Raw genomic sequence first — 16,570 nt, 5'->3', positions numbered from 1 at the left:
TGCACTAATAAAATCAATACTGCCAAAATTAGAAGGAAAGCAGAAAACTGGGAAACAATCTTCACAACTGGGTGTACTGATAAAGGTCTCGTTTCTAAAATATATAGAGAGAACTACATCAAATTTCTAAGGTTGAAAGTCATTCCCCAATTGATAAATTGTCAAAGGATATGAATAGACAATTTTCAAATGAAGAAATTAAAGCTCTATATAATCATATGAAAAAATGCTCCAAATCACTATTGATTAGATAAATGCGAATTAAAACAACTCTGAGGTATCACCTCACACCTATCAGATTGGCTAAGATGAGAAAAAAAGGAAAATGATCAATGTTGGAGAGGTTGTGGGAGGTTTGGGACATTCCAAACCAACCATTCTGGAGAGAAATATGACACTATGCCCCCCAAAATAATAAAACTGTTCATTTTCTTTGACCTAGCAATTCAAATTCTAGGCCTATACCTAGAAAAAAATCCTACATATTCCAAAATGTTCATAGCAGCTTTTTTTTTGTGGTGGCAAAGAATTAGAAATTGAAGGTATTGATGGGCTAGAACAACCCTATTAGATCAGCTCTGAGCAATGCTATCCCCCTCAAGAGGAAGGAAAACAAAACAAAACCAAAAAATTCTTCAGTATCTGAGCAACACTGCATTAATTTTTTTTTAAAATCTCATATTTCTTTCCTTTAAAACTAATTCCTCATATGAAAAGTGACTAATCTGTAAACGTGCTTAAATGCAAATGTGTAAGTACAATATTAACTATTTGCTGCTGAGGGGAGAGGGGTGAGAAAGGAGGGTAAAAGAAAATTTTGTAACTTAGAAATATGCATGTGTATATGGATGAATGTTAAAAAAACTTTCATAACATGTATTCAGAAAAGTAAAACATCATTACAAACAGTTAGAGTTATTCAAGTTTCACAAAATATTTTCTTGAAATAACTCTTTGTTGATAGTGATAGTATCAATAAATTTATTTTATTGATTAGAAAACAAGTTCAGAGATGTAAAATGATTTGCTTCATTTTATACAGGAAGTAAGTTTTAGGTCTAGAATCTGAGCACAGTTTTCCTGACTAGAATTCTCATTCTCTTGCATTCTCTAGCTCCACAATTACTTCTTGACAAGATGACATTATTCTTTGAAAAAGAAAGAATAATTTGTTTGCCTTTGCATTAAAATATTATTCCATGGGGCAGCTAGGTGACACAATGGATAGAGCACCAGCCCTGGAGTCAGGAGGATATGAATTCAAATGTGACCTTAGACACAATAATTGCCTAGCTGTGTGACCTTGGGCAAGTCACTTAACCCCATTGCCTTAAATAAATAAATTTTAAAATATATATATATATATATATATATATATATATATATATATATATGTATATATATATATATATTATTCCTCAAAATGCTATATAACTTCATTGTTAGTTTTGGTTTTAGAGTCTTTTCCATTCTAAATCCAGTGATGTTTATTTTTTCTAAAATTGCTCTTCTAACTCTCTTACATTATTTTTTTTAGGTTTTTTGCAAGGCAATGAGGTTAAGTGACTTGCCCAAGGTCACACAGCTAGGTAATTATTAAGTGTCTAAGGCCGGATTTAAACTCAGGTACTCCTGACTCCAGGGCCATTGCTCTATCCACTGAAGGACCTAACCACCCCTCTTACATTATTTTTAAACTACCTTTTTGTGATTTTCTTCTTCTGCCTGGAAGTCAATAGTAACTTCAATCTTGGGTAGGCTAAACCTTGACTTTTGTTTTCATGTATCTCCATTTTTTTCTTTTATTGCAGAGATATTCTGGTAAATAACTTTTCTCCAAGCATGTGGAAATTGATATAAAATTGAGATAGAGTTTTCCATGAAAACTTTGCAATATCTGGTTTTTTTGCCTTTGAGAATCCAGGAATCCTGGAAAGATATCAAGCATGTGCATTTTATTATGTTCCTTTCCAAAATAAAGAAAGGCTTTCTTTCCATTGAGAGTTTTATCATGAGAAAACATAGATGTATTAAGTATTTTTTTCTCTCCATGAGTCTCTGTGGATATTTTTATTGTTGTATCGGTAGTTTTATTGTGTTTTTTCCCAAAAGTAATATAGAATGGTTAGCAGAATCTGTTACTGTCCACCCTTCCAGAATTTCTTGGCAATCTAAATAGTCATATTTATTTGCTAATAAGAAGCAAAATGACTTTTTTCCCCTTGTAGTTGATAGTCTCTATTATTACTACTTATATAAATAGTCATATTTATTTGCTAATAAGAAGCAAAATGACTTTTTTCCCCTTGTAGTTGATAGTCTCTATCATTACTACTTATAATACACTGTCTGCATAATGGTTAAAATGAAGCTCTTTTGATCACTGAAAATGTTTCTATCTAAGGGCTTGTAATTAAAATAGTCAGATTAGGAATTTCTTTTAGAAATTTACAAAAAAAATATTAAGGTCATTGTGTTAAGAAAAACTATATGGAGGAGATAAAATTTGTATAAGTGGGGATTAAAGATTCTCCAGTAGAATTTATATAGGCAAAGAGAATCCAAGAGGTCAGGAAAGGAAAGTAACGTGAGGAGAAGACATGAACCTGGGAACAATTATAGTATATTAGTTTACTGTTCAGCAATAATGTTAGCCTGATTCAAGTACAAGATATTTGTTAAGATTTAGTAGGTCATCATTTGGAAAGGCAAAACCATGTAGCCAAATTTAAAGCTTCTTTTGAAAATATTAAGTAGGGGCAAAAAATTAACAGTCAACTAACTGCCTCATTTATGGGAATGACTCAATAAAGTACATGAATATAACGGGTTATTAATATAAGAAATATAGAGAAACATGAGGAGACTAGTACTGACTGATGCAAAAATATGGAACCAGGAAACAATATGTATAATGACTACATCAATATAAATGGAAAGAAAAACAAAACAATTGAAATTGAATTCAGCAAAATTATAATGACTATACATCTCTCCCCATTTCTTTTTAGATCTGGAAACCTCTGGGTATGGAACTTTGCATATTCATCATATCTTTTCAATATTCAAGTTAAATTTGCTGCATAATTTTTTAATCTTGCTTTTTTTCCCTCCCTTTGTGTGAAGGTTGACTTTCTGGAGAGGAAGAGAAATAAAAAACTATATGATATAAAAAAAAGATATTAACAAAACTATTTTTAAAAATTAAAAAAACTTCTCTTTCCATTACTAAAAATGATTATATATTTATTGAACTGGATGTCAAGCACTGTGCTAGTCCTGGAATATAAACAGAATTTCTGCAACATATTGTTACTATTAAAATATTTAACAAAAGTGATATGATGCATATATTTACTAAAGGTGACAAGTGCCACTTATCTTTTAGTTCTATTACCTATCACTTCTATGACATGGGACAAGTTATGTCACTTCCCTAAGACTAAATTTCTTCATTTTCATAATTAGTAGTTTCTATTCTAAGTCACATGGACAACATCTGCTATTCTATAACTTGTAAATCTTTAACATGATTTATTTAAACTGGGTAAATTTAGCTAGAACCAATCATAATTCAGATTCTAAATTCAGGGGAGGGCTTGAACAGTAAACTAAAGTATATTCATTCAAGATGGACCCAAAATATTGATATTCAGAATAAGGATAACAAGCAGGATGTCAGTGAATTTGCTTACATTCTTTCACTTTGAATTCCATTGACCCATGGCTTCTGGCACTATAACAATAATTCTTGTAAGTTACCCGTTGGTTATTCTAATAGTTTATCTAGGACTGATCTGTTAAATTAGGAAAATTAATAAGAAAGAAATAATAGTAAATATTTAGGTATGCTTGAAAAGGAAGTCTGTGCTCTCATTCTTGGACTACAACACAAGCAAAGAAAATGATCTCAAAAGATTAATTTCTCTCACTTTCCTGTCTTCTTTCCTCTCCTTCTATATTCCTTCCCCACTAAAATGCATTATAAAATTGTGGAACATTTTTAGCCTGTCCTAATCCTTCATAGCAGAATTCAGTGTCATCCTATTCTGCTTTTGCTTTGTACTTTCTCTTTCCTGTTCTGAGTAAAATGCATCATGCTTTATGGATCCCTTGTATGATCTAAATAGTCTTTATTGGCATCTACAGTTAACTTATGCTACTTTTTTATGTTACAAATGTGATGAATTTATTTTACTCTGATGCAAAACCAAATCTTTCGCTATAACAAAAAAGACCAAATTGATAAAAGGTCATGAAAAGTGATATAGGACGTGTAAGATGTGATGTTTGAACTGGAGGATCAGGTCATTTCCTTTATAACATGATACTACACTGTCATTGAAGAACAAATTTAAAATAACACTGAGAAACTGAACTGAAATGTGGCAAAAACATGACAACTCTCATGCATGCCTTCAAGTATTTCTTTCTTATAATAGACTCAAAAACCTCTAGACATCAGCATGGTGGTACTACAACAATTCTTTGGAAGAATAAAACATTCACATTGTTGAAATTTCACAGAAGAGTATTAAGGCCAAAACAGAGTGGGTTCATTTCTCTTCATTTCCAGGGGTAGATTTGATACTTTACTTAAAAACTATATTAAGCTTCCAATTCAAATCCAACCCAAACTTATGGCCTACTGCATTGAAGTTTTTCCATCAATTAAAGCTGTACGCTTCAATTTTACACTTTTTTGGTGTGTCTGAGTATAACCAAGTCCAATAAGGATGGCATTATTCACTTTACCAGATAGAAAAGTTCTGTGATCCAGCTTGTATTTAGCAATGATGCCAAAATGAATGTTGTTACTGCCAGCAGTCCAAGCAAGATCTATTGATGTTTCAATGTACTCATTAATCTTTTGGTAGATTGACCCTCCAAATTCAGTACCATAATTCACATGTATATGTGTAGCTGGAAGTTAACAGCCCTATAACCCAAGGCAAAATTATTCTGAGACAGTTTAGAGTTGGCTGTTCAAAATTCATCTGACAGCCAGAAAGCCATCCTTCATAAGCTATACAGCCCAGCCATAGAGGATTGGTCCAGAAAAATCAATGTCAACATTTCCACCAAGACTGAAACAGTCCTGCTTATAGGAGGCCTTTAATTTTCCACTCTTCTTTCCTGTGTTTGGTACAAATATGATGTCAAGAGTCACCTTCAAACCTTCAGCCAGTTTATCCTCCATGCTGATTTCTGTACCCAGAGTATTGTCTGTGTTCCATTTTTGAACAAAAGTAAGCCCACAGTCACAAATCTTGTACTTCATTCCCAAATTACCCAAAGCTTTTCCTGTGTCAGTGTAAGAATGACCAGATGTGGAAAATTCCACTACACAGCAAGACTTAGCTTTAAGATATGATTTAACCAAACCAAACCCATATCCTTTGTTGAAGACATCTTTGGCAGCCTTTCCTAGGTCACAATAACTAGGAGTGTTACACATTTATTTGTGTATACATGCACGGGAAGGGTCCCCCACACACAGCTTAGCCGAGCAGGAAAGTACAATCATCCCTGGATATGTCTACTCTAGCGAGAAAACTTATCCTGCTTTTGCAAATGCAAAGTACACCAACTCCTGTCTTATAACCCTAATAACTCTTCCCCTCATAAATCTATCTTTTAAAGAGCTGTAATAAATAAGTATATTTGAAATCTAAACAAATTCACACATTGACTGTTTTTGAAAACTAAGCCTTTTTTTCATGTCTATCATCTCCATATCAAGAAATGGAAAGCAAGATTTATTGTCAGTCTTTTGTAGAAACAAGTTTTTTTTCTTTACAATTATACACCTTAGTGTTGTAGTTGTGTTTTACCTTTCTTTGAACATGCACTTTATTATTAAAGATGATGTCTCAGGTTTTTAATCACCATTTACCATTCATTACATAATTAGAAATAATTATATGTGTGTGTGTGTGTATGAATTGGCATGTCTAAAATTCTTTAATTCTAAATTGATCACTAAGAAACCTTACTAACTCTTATCTTGAACATTTTATTTATTTTATTATACAGTAGCAATATCATATCATAGTTTAATATATCAAATTAATTGCAGAAGTTAGGCATCTCAGGAGATAAGCTCAACTGCATTTGGAGAAAGAGAGACCCAATCCTGTCTCAAACTTACATATCACTTAATCTGTCTGCCTTATTTTACTAATCTATAATATGAGTTCAATAATAGTTCTTTCCTCCAAGAGTTATCAGGAAAATAAAATGAATTTATATTTGTAAAGCATTTTACCAACTTTAAAGTGTCTTAACATTTATAAGACATTATTATTTATTTATTTTTATTTTTATTTATTTATTTATTTTCCACAAGAGTGGTCTTGTTCTGTGATTTCATTGGAGTTGGGAACTCCCAGTATGGAAACCTCCTCTACCAATTCAGAACTTTGGCTTACAGATCTCTCAGGAGCTTAAATAACTTACCCAAGGTCACACAACTGTCATAAAGGTGGGACTGAAACACAAGTTCTGCTGTATAAAGCTTTATCTAACAATTAATATCATGTTACTCCTCACATGCAATTTAGAGAAAAATTCCCAAGATTCAAATTAATCACTATGGACCTTATAAAACCATATCAATACCACGCTATTATTGCAAAAGGAGAAAAAAAGATAAATACCAATAACAAAAAAGTCAAAACTATGTTTAAGCACATAAATAGATAAAAAAAAAAACCTTTGTTTTATTAAATATTCTAAGTGACTGTCCTATATCAATCAAACAGTTAATCATTCAAATTCAAAACCAAACCACCTAGGTGAATTCCAAAGGAGGTCAATCTCAATGACTGACAGAACCACTTTCGTCATTACCCCCTCATTTGAATTATTCCACCACACATATTCTTTTGATGACTAGATATTTTCAAACTTAGGAAACAGTTTCACCAATTGTAAAACATTATTCCTTCCCTAAAAGATACCAGAAACTTCTATCTATTTTGACATGTCCATGAAAGAACGCTATTAAAACCACTATTAGCCAAGTAGGCATTGTGGAATTTAAACTGCTGCAAATTTCATTTCTAATATAGTTCAACTCTGCCCTTTGCATAAATACTCATCACTAAAAATACTTTTGATATGAATAATGAATAATATGTGAAGCAGTATTCCTGAGGGAGGTAGTTTCTGAATCCACTCAACTAAGCTTTTCTTCTTGAATTTTGGAGCATAGCATCTCAATATATCAGTGTCAAAAGGCCTGTCAGTATGTTTGGATTTTGAACCTAGCAGGAGCTCTGCTAAATTGTAGAATTTGCTAAAAATGACCACCATTTTGATAGTCAACAAATTATAATGAGGAGAAATTCCCCATCTTTTCTCTTATTCTTAATGACTGTATGATCATGGTAAAGTAACTAAAGCTCTTAAGCAAGTCTTTAAAACTATAACTTACAAATAAGATCCTGGTCTACTTAGGTGGAGGGAATATTCAGGTGGGGAGTTTCCTATACTGATGAAATCAATTGTTAGAAAAAGGCATATGAAAGATTTGGAGCAGTCTCTGAATTTTTTTTTTTTTGAAGAATAAAAATGATGAAAAGGAATAGCTATCTGTGTTTATATGTTTCTCTATTGTCAGCTGATTAGTTTGCTCTTAGAAAAATTTCTTTATCTTCTGCTCTTAAACCGATTTTACTATTGCATTTTACTGCCACAACTATTTGTATTATTCTTGTATGGGGGGATCTTGTTTGAGGTTTTTTGAAAAAAAGGTTTCAATTTCCCTCAATTTTTATTCTCTACCATTTGTTCAGAGATTTTTCCAAAGGGTCATTTAAGCATGACCTCCCCAACTAAATGGCCTACTTTTAAAATGCAGTAGCATGAATTTTACATAATGGGGCTTCTTCTTTTAGATAATATTCAATACTTCATATTGGAGAACAGGGAGAGGTGAAGATTGTCTTCTAAGGCACTTTTTTAATGCCAGTTCCTGGGTATTCTATAACTACAAAAAAGCTAAATTTCTTTCAGGTCTAACAACTCTTCTGTTTGGCATTAGCCAAGCCAAAGGCCCAGAACCTAAAAGAAATCATACTTTTTGCAAAAATCAAAGTTATTTAAAGTTATAACATAATTCACTGGGGACGGCTAGGTGGTGCAGTGGTAGATCACTAGCCCTGGAGTCAGGAGTACCTGAGTTCACATCTGGCCTCAGACACTTATAATTATCTAGCTGTGTGGCCTTGGGCAAGCCACTTAACCCCACTGCCTTGCAAAAATCTAAAAAAAAAAAATAACATAATTCACTGTACTTAATCTGATTTGATTGATATCAGTAGTATATAAACTCCTTGAGAGAATGGTTTCATTTTTTAAAATGTGTTTTTCCAGTTCCTTGTAAACAATATGGATAAAATATGTGCTTAATAAGTGGTTTTTGTTGTTGTGATTTATTTAGTTTCTACTCCTGTTTAATGTATACTCGTTGGTAGGCTTATTACCATATACCCCTTGTCATTTATCCCTGAAATATTTTGAAGGGAGAAATCAGAGTTTATCTTGTCTTTTTAGGCAAGTTGCTTTGACCTATCTGAGCCACAATTTTCTGATCTGTTAATTGTGGAAATTGAACAAGATGACTTCTGTTGGTCCTTTCTAGTTGTCAATCTGTGATCTTATAATCCTATGCATTTTTAAAAACATTCTACTGTTTTCAAAAACAAGGTTATGATGATTTTTGCAGACTCTGACAAAGTTAGCAAACCCATTTAGACAAGTATCTTTAGAGACTTAGATATAATAAATTAGAGGTTAAAATATTTTTGTGATTTTCATTTTATGAAATGTTGTGAGTCTGGGATTGATATTGAAATATGCATTTAGTTTGATGTCCATTTGCATCATAAGTAACTGAAGAACAGGTAGTTTGTCACAAATCAGTATAAAATCATAGATCTCACAGGAAAATACCAATGGCTGGATAAAAAAAATAAGGCAATTAAAGTAACTGGGGAGTATGATTGTGTTTGTTGTACCATTGTAACATAAATTATTGTTTGCACCAATCTTACTGTCAAGTAGAAGAAAGCTGCTTATACAGTAGATCTAGAAAGAAAGTATCATATTCTATTCGCTTCTTTGAACACAAGACGTTTAAAGAATATGTTTTTATGTTTCCATTGTACCTTTAAAAAAGATTAGAGTCTTTTGACAGCAAATGCTCTATTTTCAAAATTATAACTTCTATTATTATACCAGGTATATATCCCACCAAAAAAAAAGTATTTTGCATCATTTCAATAGCTCTACTCTAATCCTGAAGGGATAAAGCAGGGTCTGTGAAATAATTTTACAAATTTGGAAACTGAGATAAATTGAATTCTTTATTTCTGATCATATAGATATTCTCCATTCTAATGATATTTCCCTTTGTCTTTATCTTGGAGACTTTAGTCTTGTTTACCAACTAAAAGAAAGTATAATCCTGCTAGTAATGCTTAGGTAGACATAGAAATTGACCTAGAATGTTTATTACATACTTTTAAAAATGTTTTAATCATAATATTTTTTTATTATTATTCCTTCTTTCTCTACTCTGAACTTCATCTTTCCCATGACCTGTAATTCTTTTCACCTCTTGATTTTTCCTAGATCATCCCACTGGCCTAGCTCAGCTTCCTTCTCTTTCTGAATCTTGATTCCTTGGTAAATCAATTCGATTCGAAACTGCCTCTATTTTGCCCCTTTATCTTATCATATTTCACACTATAATGACCCCCCAAACTTTGACTACTCCACCATCCCTTTCCTTAGTTATTATGCACAGGCTATTGAATAGAACTGGGAAAATTATAAAATCATGCTGAAATAGAACATTTCTATATAATTATTTCGACCTCAGTTATGTCTTGAAATCACAATTGAGCTCTCATTATAAGACAAACTTTTTTATAACTTTCTAATTGGTTATCTATCCCACTGACACTGTGACTATTCCAAAATTTTTGCTTTTTCTCAAGCTTCTCATCACACTCCCATCCACTGAGACCTTTGATTCATACTTCATTCAAAATATTGAAGTCATTTATCATGGTTTCCCTTTTTCTTCACTTCCTCAGTGTACAAATCTCAGATTTTTCCCCAACTCATTCCTTTGTCATTCCTATCTTACAGTTTGAGATAATTCTCTTTTTTGCCACACCAAACCCCAATAAATGCAAATTTGATAAGTTAATGTTATGTCCTCTCTAGCACATTGATCCCAATGTTTTTCCTGTTCTCTCTAATGTTCAATATTTCCTTATTTTAAATTTCCCTGCTGTTCACAGACAAATTCAAGTTATCACCACCCAAAAAACAAACACACATAAATAAAAATCCACCTTGGTCCAACCATCTCTTATAGAAATTGTCCTTTATTCTTCCTTCCTCAGTTAAATTCTTTGAGCCATACTAGTTGGCTCCATTTGCTCCCTTCTCAGTTTCAAACCCTCTGTAATTTGGTTTCTTACTTCATTATTTAAATGAAACTGTCGTTTAAAAATTAACAGTGATCTCTTAATTTAGGAATCCACAGTCATTTTCTCAATCTTTTTCCTTCTTGATCTCTCTGTATCCTTTGACACTATTGATCACTGTGACTTTCTGGATGCTCTCTCCTATCCAGGGTTTCATGATATAATTCTGTGCTGGATCTCACTGTCTAACCCCTCTTTTTCCTCCTTTGCTGGATGTTCAAAGGTGATGGCCATTAATTTTGATTGTCTGTAAAGATTCTTGAATCACCTTCTCTTTTCACTCTATATTGTTTGGTGGTCTCATCAAGAATAAGTCACACTGTCTGGGAGGCCATCTCGAAGAATTTTGTAAATAAATTTTAAACTTAGATATTTGCCAAAATTTTAAAGTAAAGGAATGGGCAATTAGATAACTTTATAGGGTACCTTGGTTACTAAATGCATAAAGCATTGTACTTAAAGGTAAGAACATCCAAATTCAAATCTTTCTCTGAATGTTTAATAACTGTGTGAACTTTGAGAAGTCAATTAACCTCCTCTAAATTCAGTTACCTCTTCAGTAATTTGAGTATGATAATTGTACCTACTTCACTGTTGAAATGGTATGAATAGTTTTACCAACCTTAAAAATGTAAATGCAAAATATAATTATTAGTATTTATCTTGGTGAACTTTCATTATAGAAATAGATTCCATGCTAAAACAATACAGAAGAGGTTCCTTTGATTTCCATCCCAGCAACCTGATCCTTTCTGTCAACAAGAGTTAAATCCAAAAAAGTCATTTCTCATTTTTCAATTCCTCCACCTTCTGAAAGATGAAATATTCATTAAGACAATCAAGAAAGTATCAGCTACTTTAATTTTGACAAAGAGAATTCCAGTAACTACATATAGCTAATTAAAGATGCCTCTATGGCCAGCTTGTGACTTGTTATCCAAAGTGATTGACAATATCACTTCTATTATACTTCAATACTCTCATTATTCACCAAAGTATTCTCCACTCTACCTTTACAATCCAGTTCCTAGAGTACCTTCCATGATTGTGCCTTCTCATTAACCAATAAATATGCTTTTATTGATCACCTTTTATGTTTGCATATTGTGTGAGGTGCTAAAGATTCAAATAAAAGAATGTCTACCAGAAAGGAGTTTACATTGCAATGGGAAAGAAATAAATATAAAGAGAATGATCTCGAAATAGGACAGGTATGTCATCTCTATCTTCACCCAACATTGATGACTATGATGAACAGCATAGGACCAATGTCAGATCTGGGACATGCAAAATTACATAATCAATCAAGGACAAAATCAAGAATAGAACCTGGAGTTTTGAACTCCCAGACTTCTTATGCTCCTGAAATCACAGAATTTTTAGAGAGGGTAATTATCTTAGTTACCATCTTGTTCAATATGTGCCTTAATAGAGTCCTACCATGAAAAAAAATAAATATAAAGAGAATTGATACAAAATAATTTAAAATGTAGTTTGAGAGAAGGGTCATTAGTAATTTTTACTAGGAAAAACATCATATTGAAGGAAATGTTTGAGTCAAATCTTGAAGGAATAAGTGGATTCTATGAGGTAGAGATGAGAATGAAGTGCATGCAGGCATAAGGGAAAAACAGTGCAAAGACATAGAGATGCTACATAGATTATCACATTAAGAAACAAGGAGATCAGTTTATATATGTGATTATGGAAGAGAAAATAATGTTTAATAAGATTGAAAAATAGGTTGGGGTCAGGATATAAAGGGTAATATAAACTAAACAGTTTATATTTTATCCTAGAGTCAAAAGGGAGCCAAGCCACTAAGCTGATTGAGTAAGAAAGTAACACATATCACATTGGAAACTTATAGGATAGATTGGAATGGGGAGAGATGGGGCAAAGACGAAAATTAGGAGATTATTAAAATAATGTAGATATAAGTTGATGAGGGTTTGAATTTAGGTAGTACCAGTGTTATAAAATGTTTTCTCTTCCTTTCCCCCAAATTTCGGTATCCTTTTTCTGTTTTGATAAACTTCCCAGTCATGGATTTCATTTCATTAAATCTCAGTGATACTTTTAAGGCCAAGTTTGTCTTCTCGCATTAGGAATTCTAGTTATTTAGTTGTCTTGTCTATATATACCTACAGGACTACCCTGTACATTCATTTGTAGATAGACATGTGAAGACATTGACCTTTTTGTTTCCTTTCTTGGATTTTATGTCCTCAGAATTTATTATTGTTATTACTCATCTTACCTGCTTCTTGTGCTAATTTTGACCTGACAGTCAACATAAAGAAAATAGATGTCCACCACTTGCCAGCATTGTACCACCTATATAGGGAACCATTGGTCACAACAAATGGAGAAACTTTGAGTGTTGCAGATATGTTCACTTTCTTTGATAGTATACTTTCCAGGGATGTACCCATAGATTATGAGGCTAATACATCTATTGCCAGAGCTGGTCAAAGCATTTGGGAGACTCTGAAAGAAAGTGTGGAAGAGAAAAGGCTACATACCAAACTAAAGGTCTCCAGAACCATTGGGATGACTTTACAATTGTATGCCTGTGAAACCTGAACAGCTAACAGCACCAGATCAGAAAACAACCATGTCCTCCTCAGTATATTTCCAAACTTTCTACATTACAATTGAAGGTCACCTGACAAAATAAGGTAGTGAACAATGAGGTCCTCTTTTGAACTGAACTGCTAAGTAATCAAATACTCCTGAAAAAAGGAACAACTACAAATGACTTGTCATGTAGCCTGAATGTCAAGCACATTGATTACCTATAAGGCTAATTAACAGAGAACTCACACAAAGCAAACACTCACACAGAGGTGAGACATGGAAGACTCTAACCAAGACAACTTGATATGGAGTACAAATTTGGTCAAATTTGTATTTTACCAAAGGTGCTATACTCCATGGGCAAAGCAAAATCTCTGTAAAACAAAGGAAATGTGACCAATACCAGAGATATCTCCATCCAAAGGTTCTATTAGACAACATGTCTCAGAACTGCGGTAGAGTCCTTCTAAACTCATATTAGACTGATCACCCACAACCAAACACATTGTACCCTTGATGTCATGGAAATGTCAGGTGGTGAAAATGATGTTATGCTCGTAAATAGTACACTTGTTCTTTACCTTGCCAACTTTCTGCCTACAAAGACTAAGTTGTTTTTCTAAGATGTCTGAAAAACCTGTGATTTTGAGCCTCTTGGTGTCAGACTTCTATCAATAATAACAATCTCATAAACTCTGTATCAGGTCACTAATTGCCTCATACCATATACTCATTAAACATTTTCACACATTATGTCAAAGCTGTCATACATAAAAGATGTTATGATAACAGAATTCTTTATAATATTTTTATAATCATTTTGTTTGCATAGGATCATGTCTCTCTTAGTTTGTAAACATTACTATCTCCCATTCTTACATGATTTTCTACTTAGTTCTCAAAAATAATTTTTCTATTACTTCTCACCTCTTCTCCTTTAAATAATTAGTACTAAAGCATTATCAGCTCTCTCTTTTCTTCTTCATACATCTTTATCTCATTATTCTTAATCACTTTCAGAGCTGCTGCAACTCTCTGGATAAATCTCAAATCTATCTCTAACTAAACTCTGACCTAAGTTTCAAGTCTAATCTAATACATATCTTTACCTGAACATCCCATTACTATCCCCTCAAGTTCATTATGACTGAAATCTAACTCAGTACCTTTCCCTCAAAACCTATTTTCCTCTTGATTTCAGTATTGCTACCACCACTCTCAAATCAGCCAGGTTTAAAACCCAGGGATCATATTTGATTCCTCCCTTGTTTTAGTACATCTATTGAGTTGTCAAGTCCTGCTGATTAAACCTCCTCAGTATATTTCCAAACTTTCTCCTTTTTTTTATATATGCTTTCAACTACCTACTAGCTTAGACCCTATTACCTTTCACTTAAACTGTTGCAATTGCCTTCTGACCAGATTTTATCACCATATTTTCATCTTTCTAATTCTCCCTAGAAACTTGTGTTAGATTGATTTTTCTAATGTGCAAATTTGATCATGCCAATTCACTGCTCTAAAATGTCAATAAATTCTCATTTCCTGTGAAATTCCAACCTCTTTAGTCTTACATTCAAAGACTGTGCAGTATGGCACTGATCTGAAGCTCAACCTACTATCTTGAATATATTCTAAATACTTACCATTCCATTAATCGTTTCTGCACACTTTCACCCATTTTTTTTAATATTCCTTTCTTCATGCTTTTTTAGCATAACACTTGATTTTTGGAATTTTCTCTTCTATCTACACCTATTGAGATTCAATTGATTCATCAAGGATTAGCTCCAACACTACCCAATCCCCTGGTTGTAAGTTAACTTACCTTTTTATTTCATACATTTATATTATTTTTGTGTTTTTTGGAGGGAAAAGGGTTGCTTTCTTTTTTCTTGATTGATATTTTATTTTTCCAATTACATGTTATGAAAGTTTTTCAACATGCATTCACTTACATATTTATAAGCTATACATTTTTCTACCACCCTCCTTTCCTACTCCACTATCCTCAGTGGCAAACAGTTTAGTAAAAGATGTACGTGTTAATTTGCATTTAACATGTTTACATATTAGTATTTTTTGTGTATAAGAAATTAGGAATAAGAGTAAAGAAAGAAAACCATGGGATAGAAAGAAAAAAATTAAGAGAAATTTTTAGAAAGTGAACATAGTAACCATTTAGCTTCTGTGGGTTTGCTTTTTGTTGGTTTTTTGGTATTCCTCTGGATGTTGATATGTTGTCCATAACAAGTCTCCCAGGGTGAACAGTAATTGTTTTAGGTTGTTTTAAAACTGTTTCATGCATCTTTATTTCCCCTGACAGATTATAACCTATTTAAAAATATAATATAGCAATTATCTTTGTTTCTGTAATCACATATATTGCCTTTAATATGTATTTCATGAATATTTCCTGAATCATTATGACTGTTTTCCTCTCTTCACTGTAAAATACCCTTTTTCCTATCCTCAATATCGAAGATATTGTTGTCTTGAAGAGTATTATATACAATATCAGAATTAAAATATCCCTTGTGTAGCTGCCACTTCCTAAGTGTGTGATTGGGCAAGTCACACTCCTCTAGGTCTCAATAAAAATTAAAGGATTAGAATAGATAATTTTTAAGTTTCCTTCTAGTTCTAAAGATTTATGGTACTTACCTATATCTTTTCATATTTTTTTTAAAATGTTGATACTATCAAGTGTACAGAGGTTGAAAGTCACTTTAAGGTTAGAATCCATTGCAAAGTTATCCTATTAATTTTTTTAAAAAAGCAATGAAGGCTAAAGGAGCATTGCCAACCAAATGATATTCTTTGAATAGCAGCTCTGACATCAAAGATAATTGGTACATATGGATCTAATCTTTTTTTATTCTTTATTTTTATTATTTCTTGAAATGTTTATGCCAAGGACAAATGTTATTTCCAGATCAAAAGAAACAAACATATTACATTTTGCTAAATTTCTGGTTGCTCATGCTGCTATTATTATTTGTTTGCAAATTGAAAATGTTTTTTTTTTCAAAAATACAAAAAAGACAAGTGTCACTAATGGTATTTTCAGTTCATTGTGTGAATGAAGCAGGAGAAGTGATTCATGAAGGAAAATATTCGCCGAGAGCCCTGAGCTTCTAGTCTATTGGGTATAAGGAAAATAGGAACTACACTTAAAATCACAAAGGAAAAAAATCAAGGGTAATTTCTGAAATAAGAAAAATAAAGACATAGGGAAAAACATTAAAAAGACAACTTTATTGCTGCTATCAAAATTGACATCTTTTGCTTCATAAATTCCAGTTCTATAGCAAAGGACCATCTTGAACAAAGGAAGAAAATAGGCTTCTTTAAGAAAAACATAATAAGCAGTTGGGCCAGTATTGTTATTTCTTTTCTGTCTAGTAAGCTACAAAGTAAACCTGTAAATCTATGAAACACAAAATGGACTTGAACTTTGTGTACCCACAATTATTGTTGTTGTT

The 16,570-nt window shown here is 32.5% G+C and overlaps 2 protein-coding genes across 2 annotated transcripts in view; one reads left to right on the top strand and one right to left on the bottom strand.

Moving 5' to 3' along the window:
• KHDRBS2 (KH RNA binding domain containing, signal transduction associated 2) overlaps nt 1-16,570 on the top strand; it is a 943,011-nt gene that overhangs the window by 857,211 nt on the left and 69,230 nt on the right. The window lies entirely within an intron of this gene.
• Nucleotides 4,646-5,458, bottom strand: LOC141489682 (non-selective voltage-gated ion channel VDAC3-like). The gene is made up of 2 exons (XM_074190184.1): nt 5,128-5,458; nt 4,646-4,923 (listed from the first exon to the last, which is right to left on the bottom strand). Exons 1-2 carry the CDS (start codon nt 5,456-5,458, stop codon nt 4,646-4,648), a joined length of 609 nt encoding a protein of 202 aa, XP_074046285.1.

This window comes from Macrotis lagotis, chromosome 5 (assembly GCF_037893015.1).
Source record: "Macrotis lagotis isolate mMagLag1 chromosome 5, bilby.v1.9.chrom.fasta, whole genome shotgun sequence".
In the NCBI taxonomy this organism is placed as follows: Eukaryota; Metazoa; Chordata; class Mammalia; order Peramelemorphia; family Peramelidae; genus Macrotis; species Macrotis lagotis.
This window is presented reverse-complemented; position numbering and strand designations above follow the sequence as displayed.

Excerpts from the sequence above, each read along its gene's own strand:
- LOC141489682 (XM_074190184.1), bottom strand. The coding sequence starts at position 5,458 with ATGTGTAACACTCCTAGTTATTGTGACCTAGGAAAGGCTGCCAAAGAT. Across the intron at positions 4,924-5,127 it reads ACCAAACACAGGAAAGAAGA|CTACACATATACATGTGAAT; the intron begins GTGGAAAATTAA and ends GTTAACTTCCAG.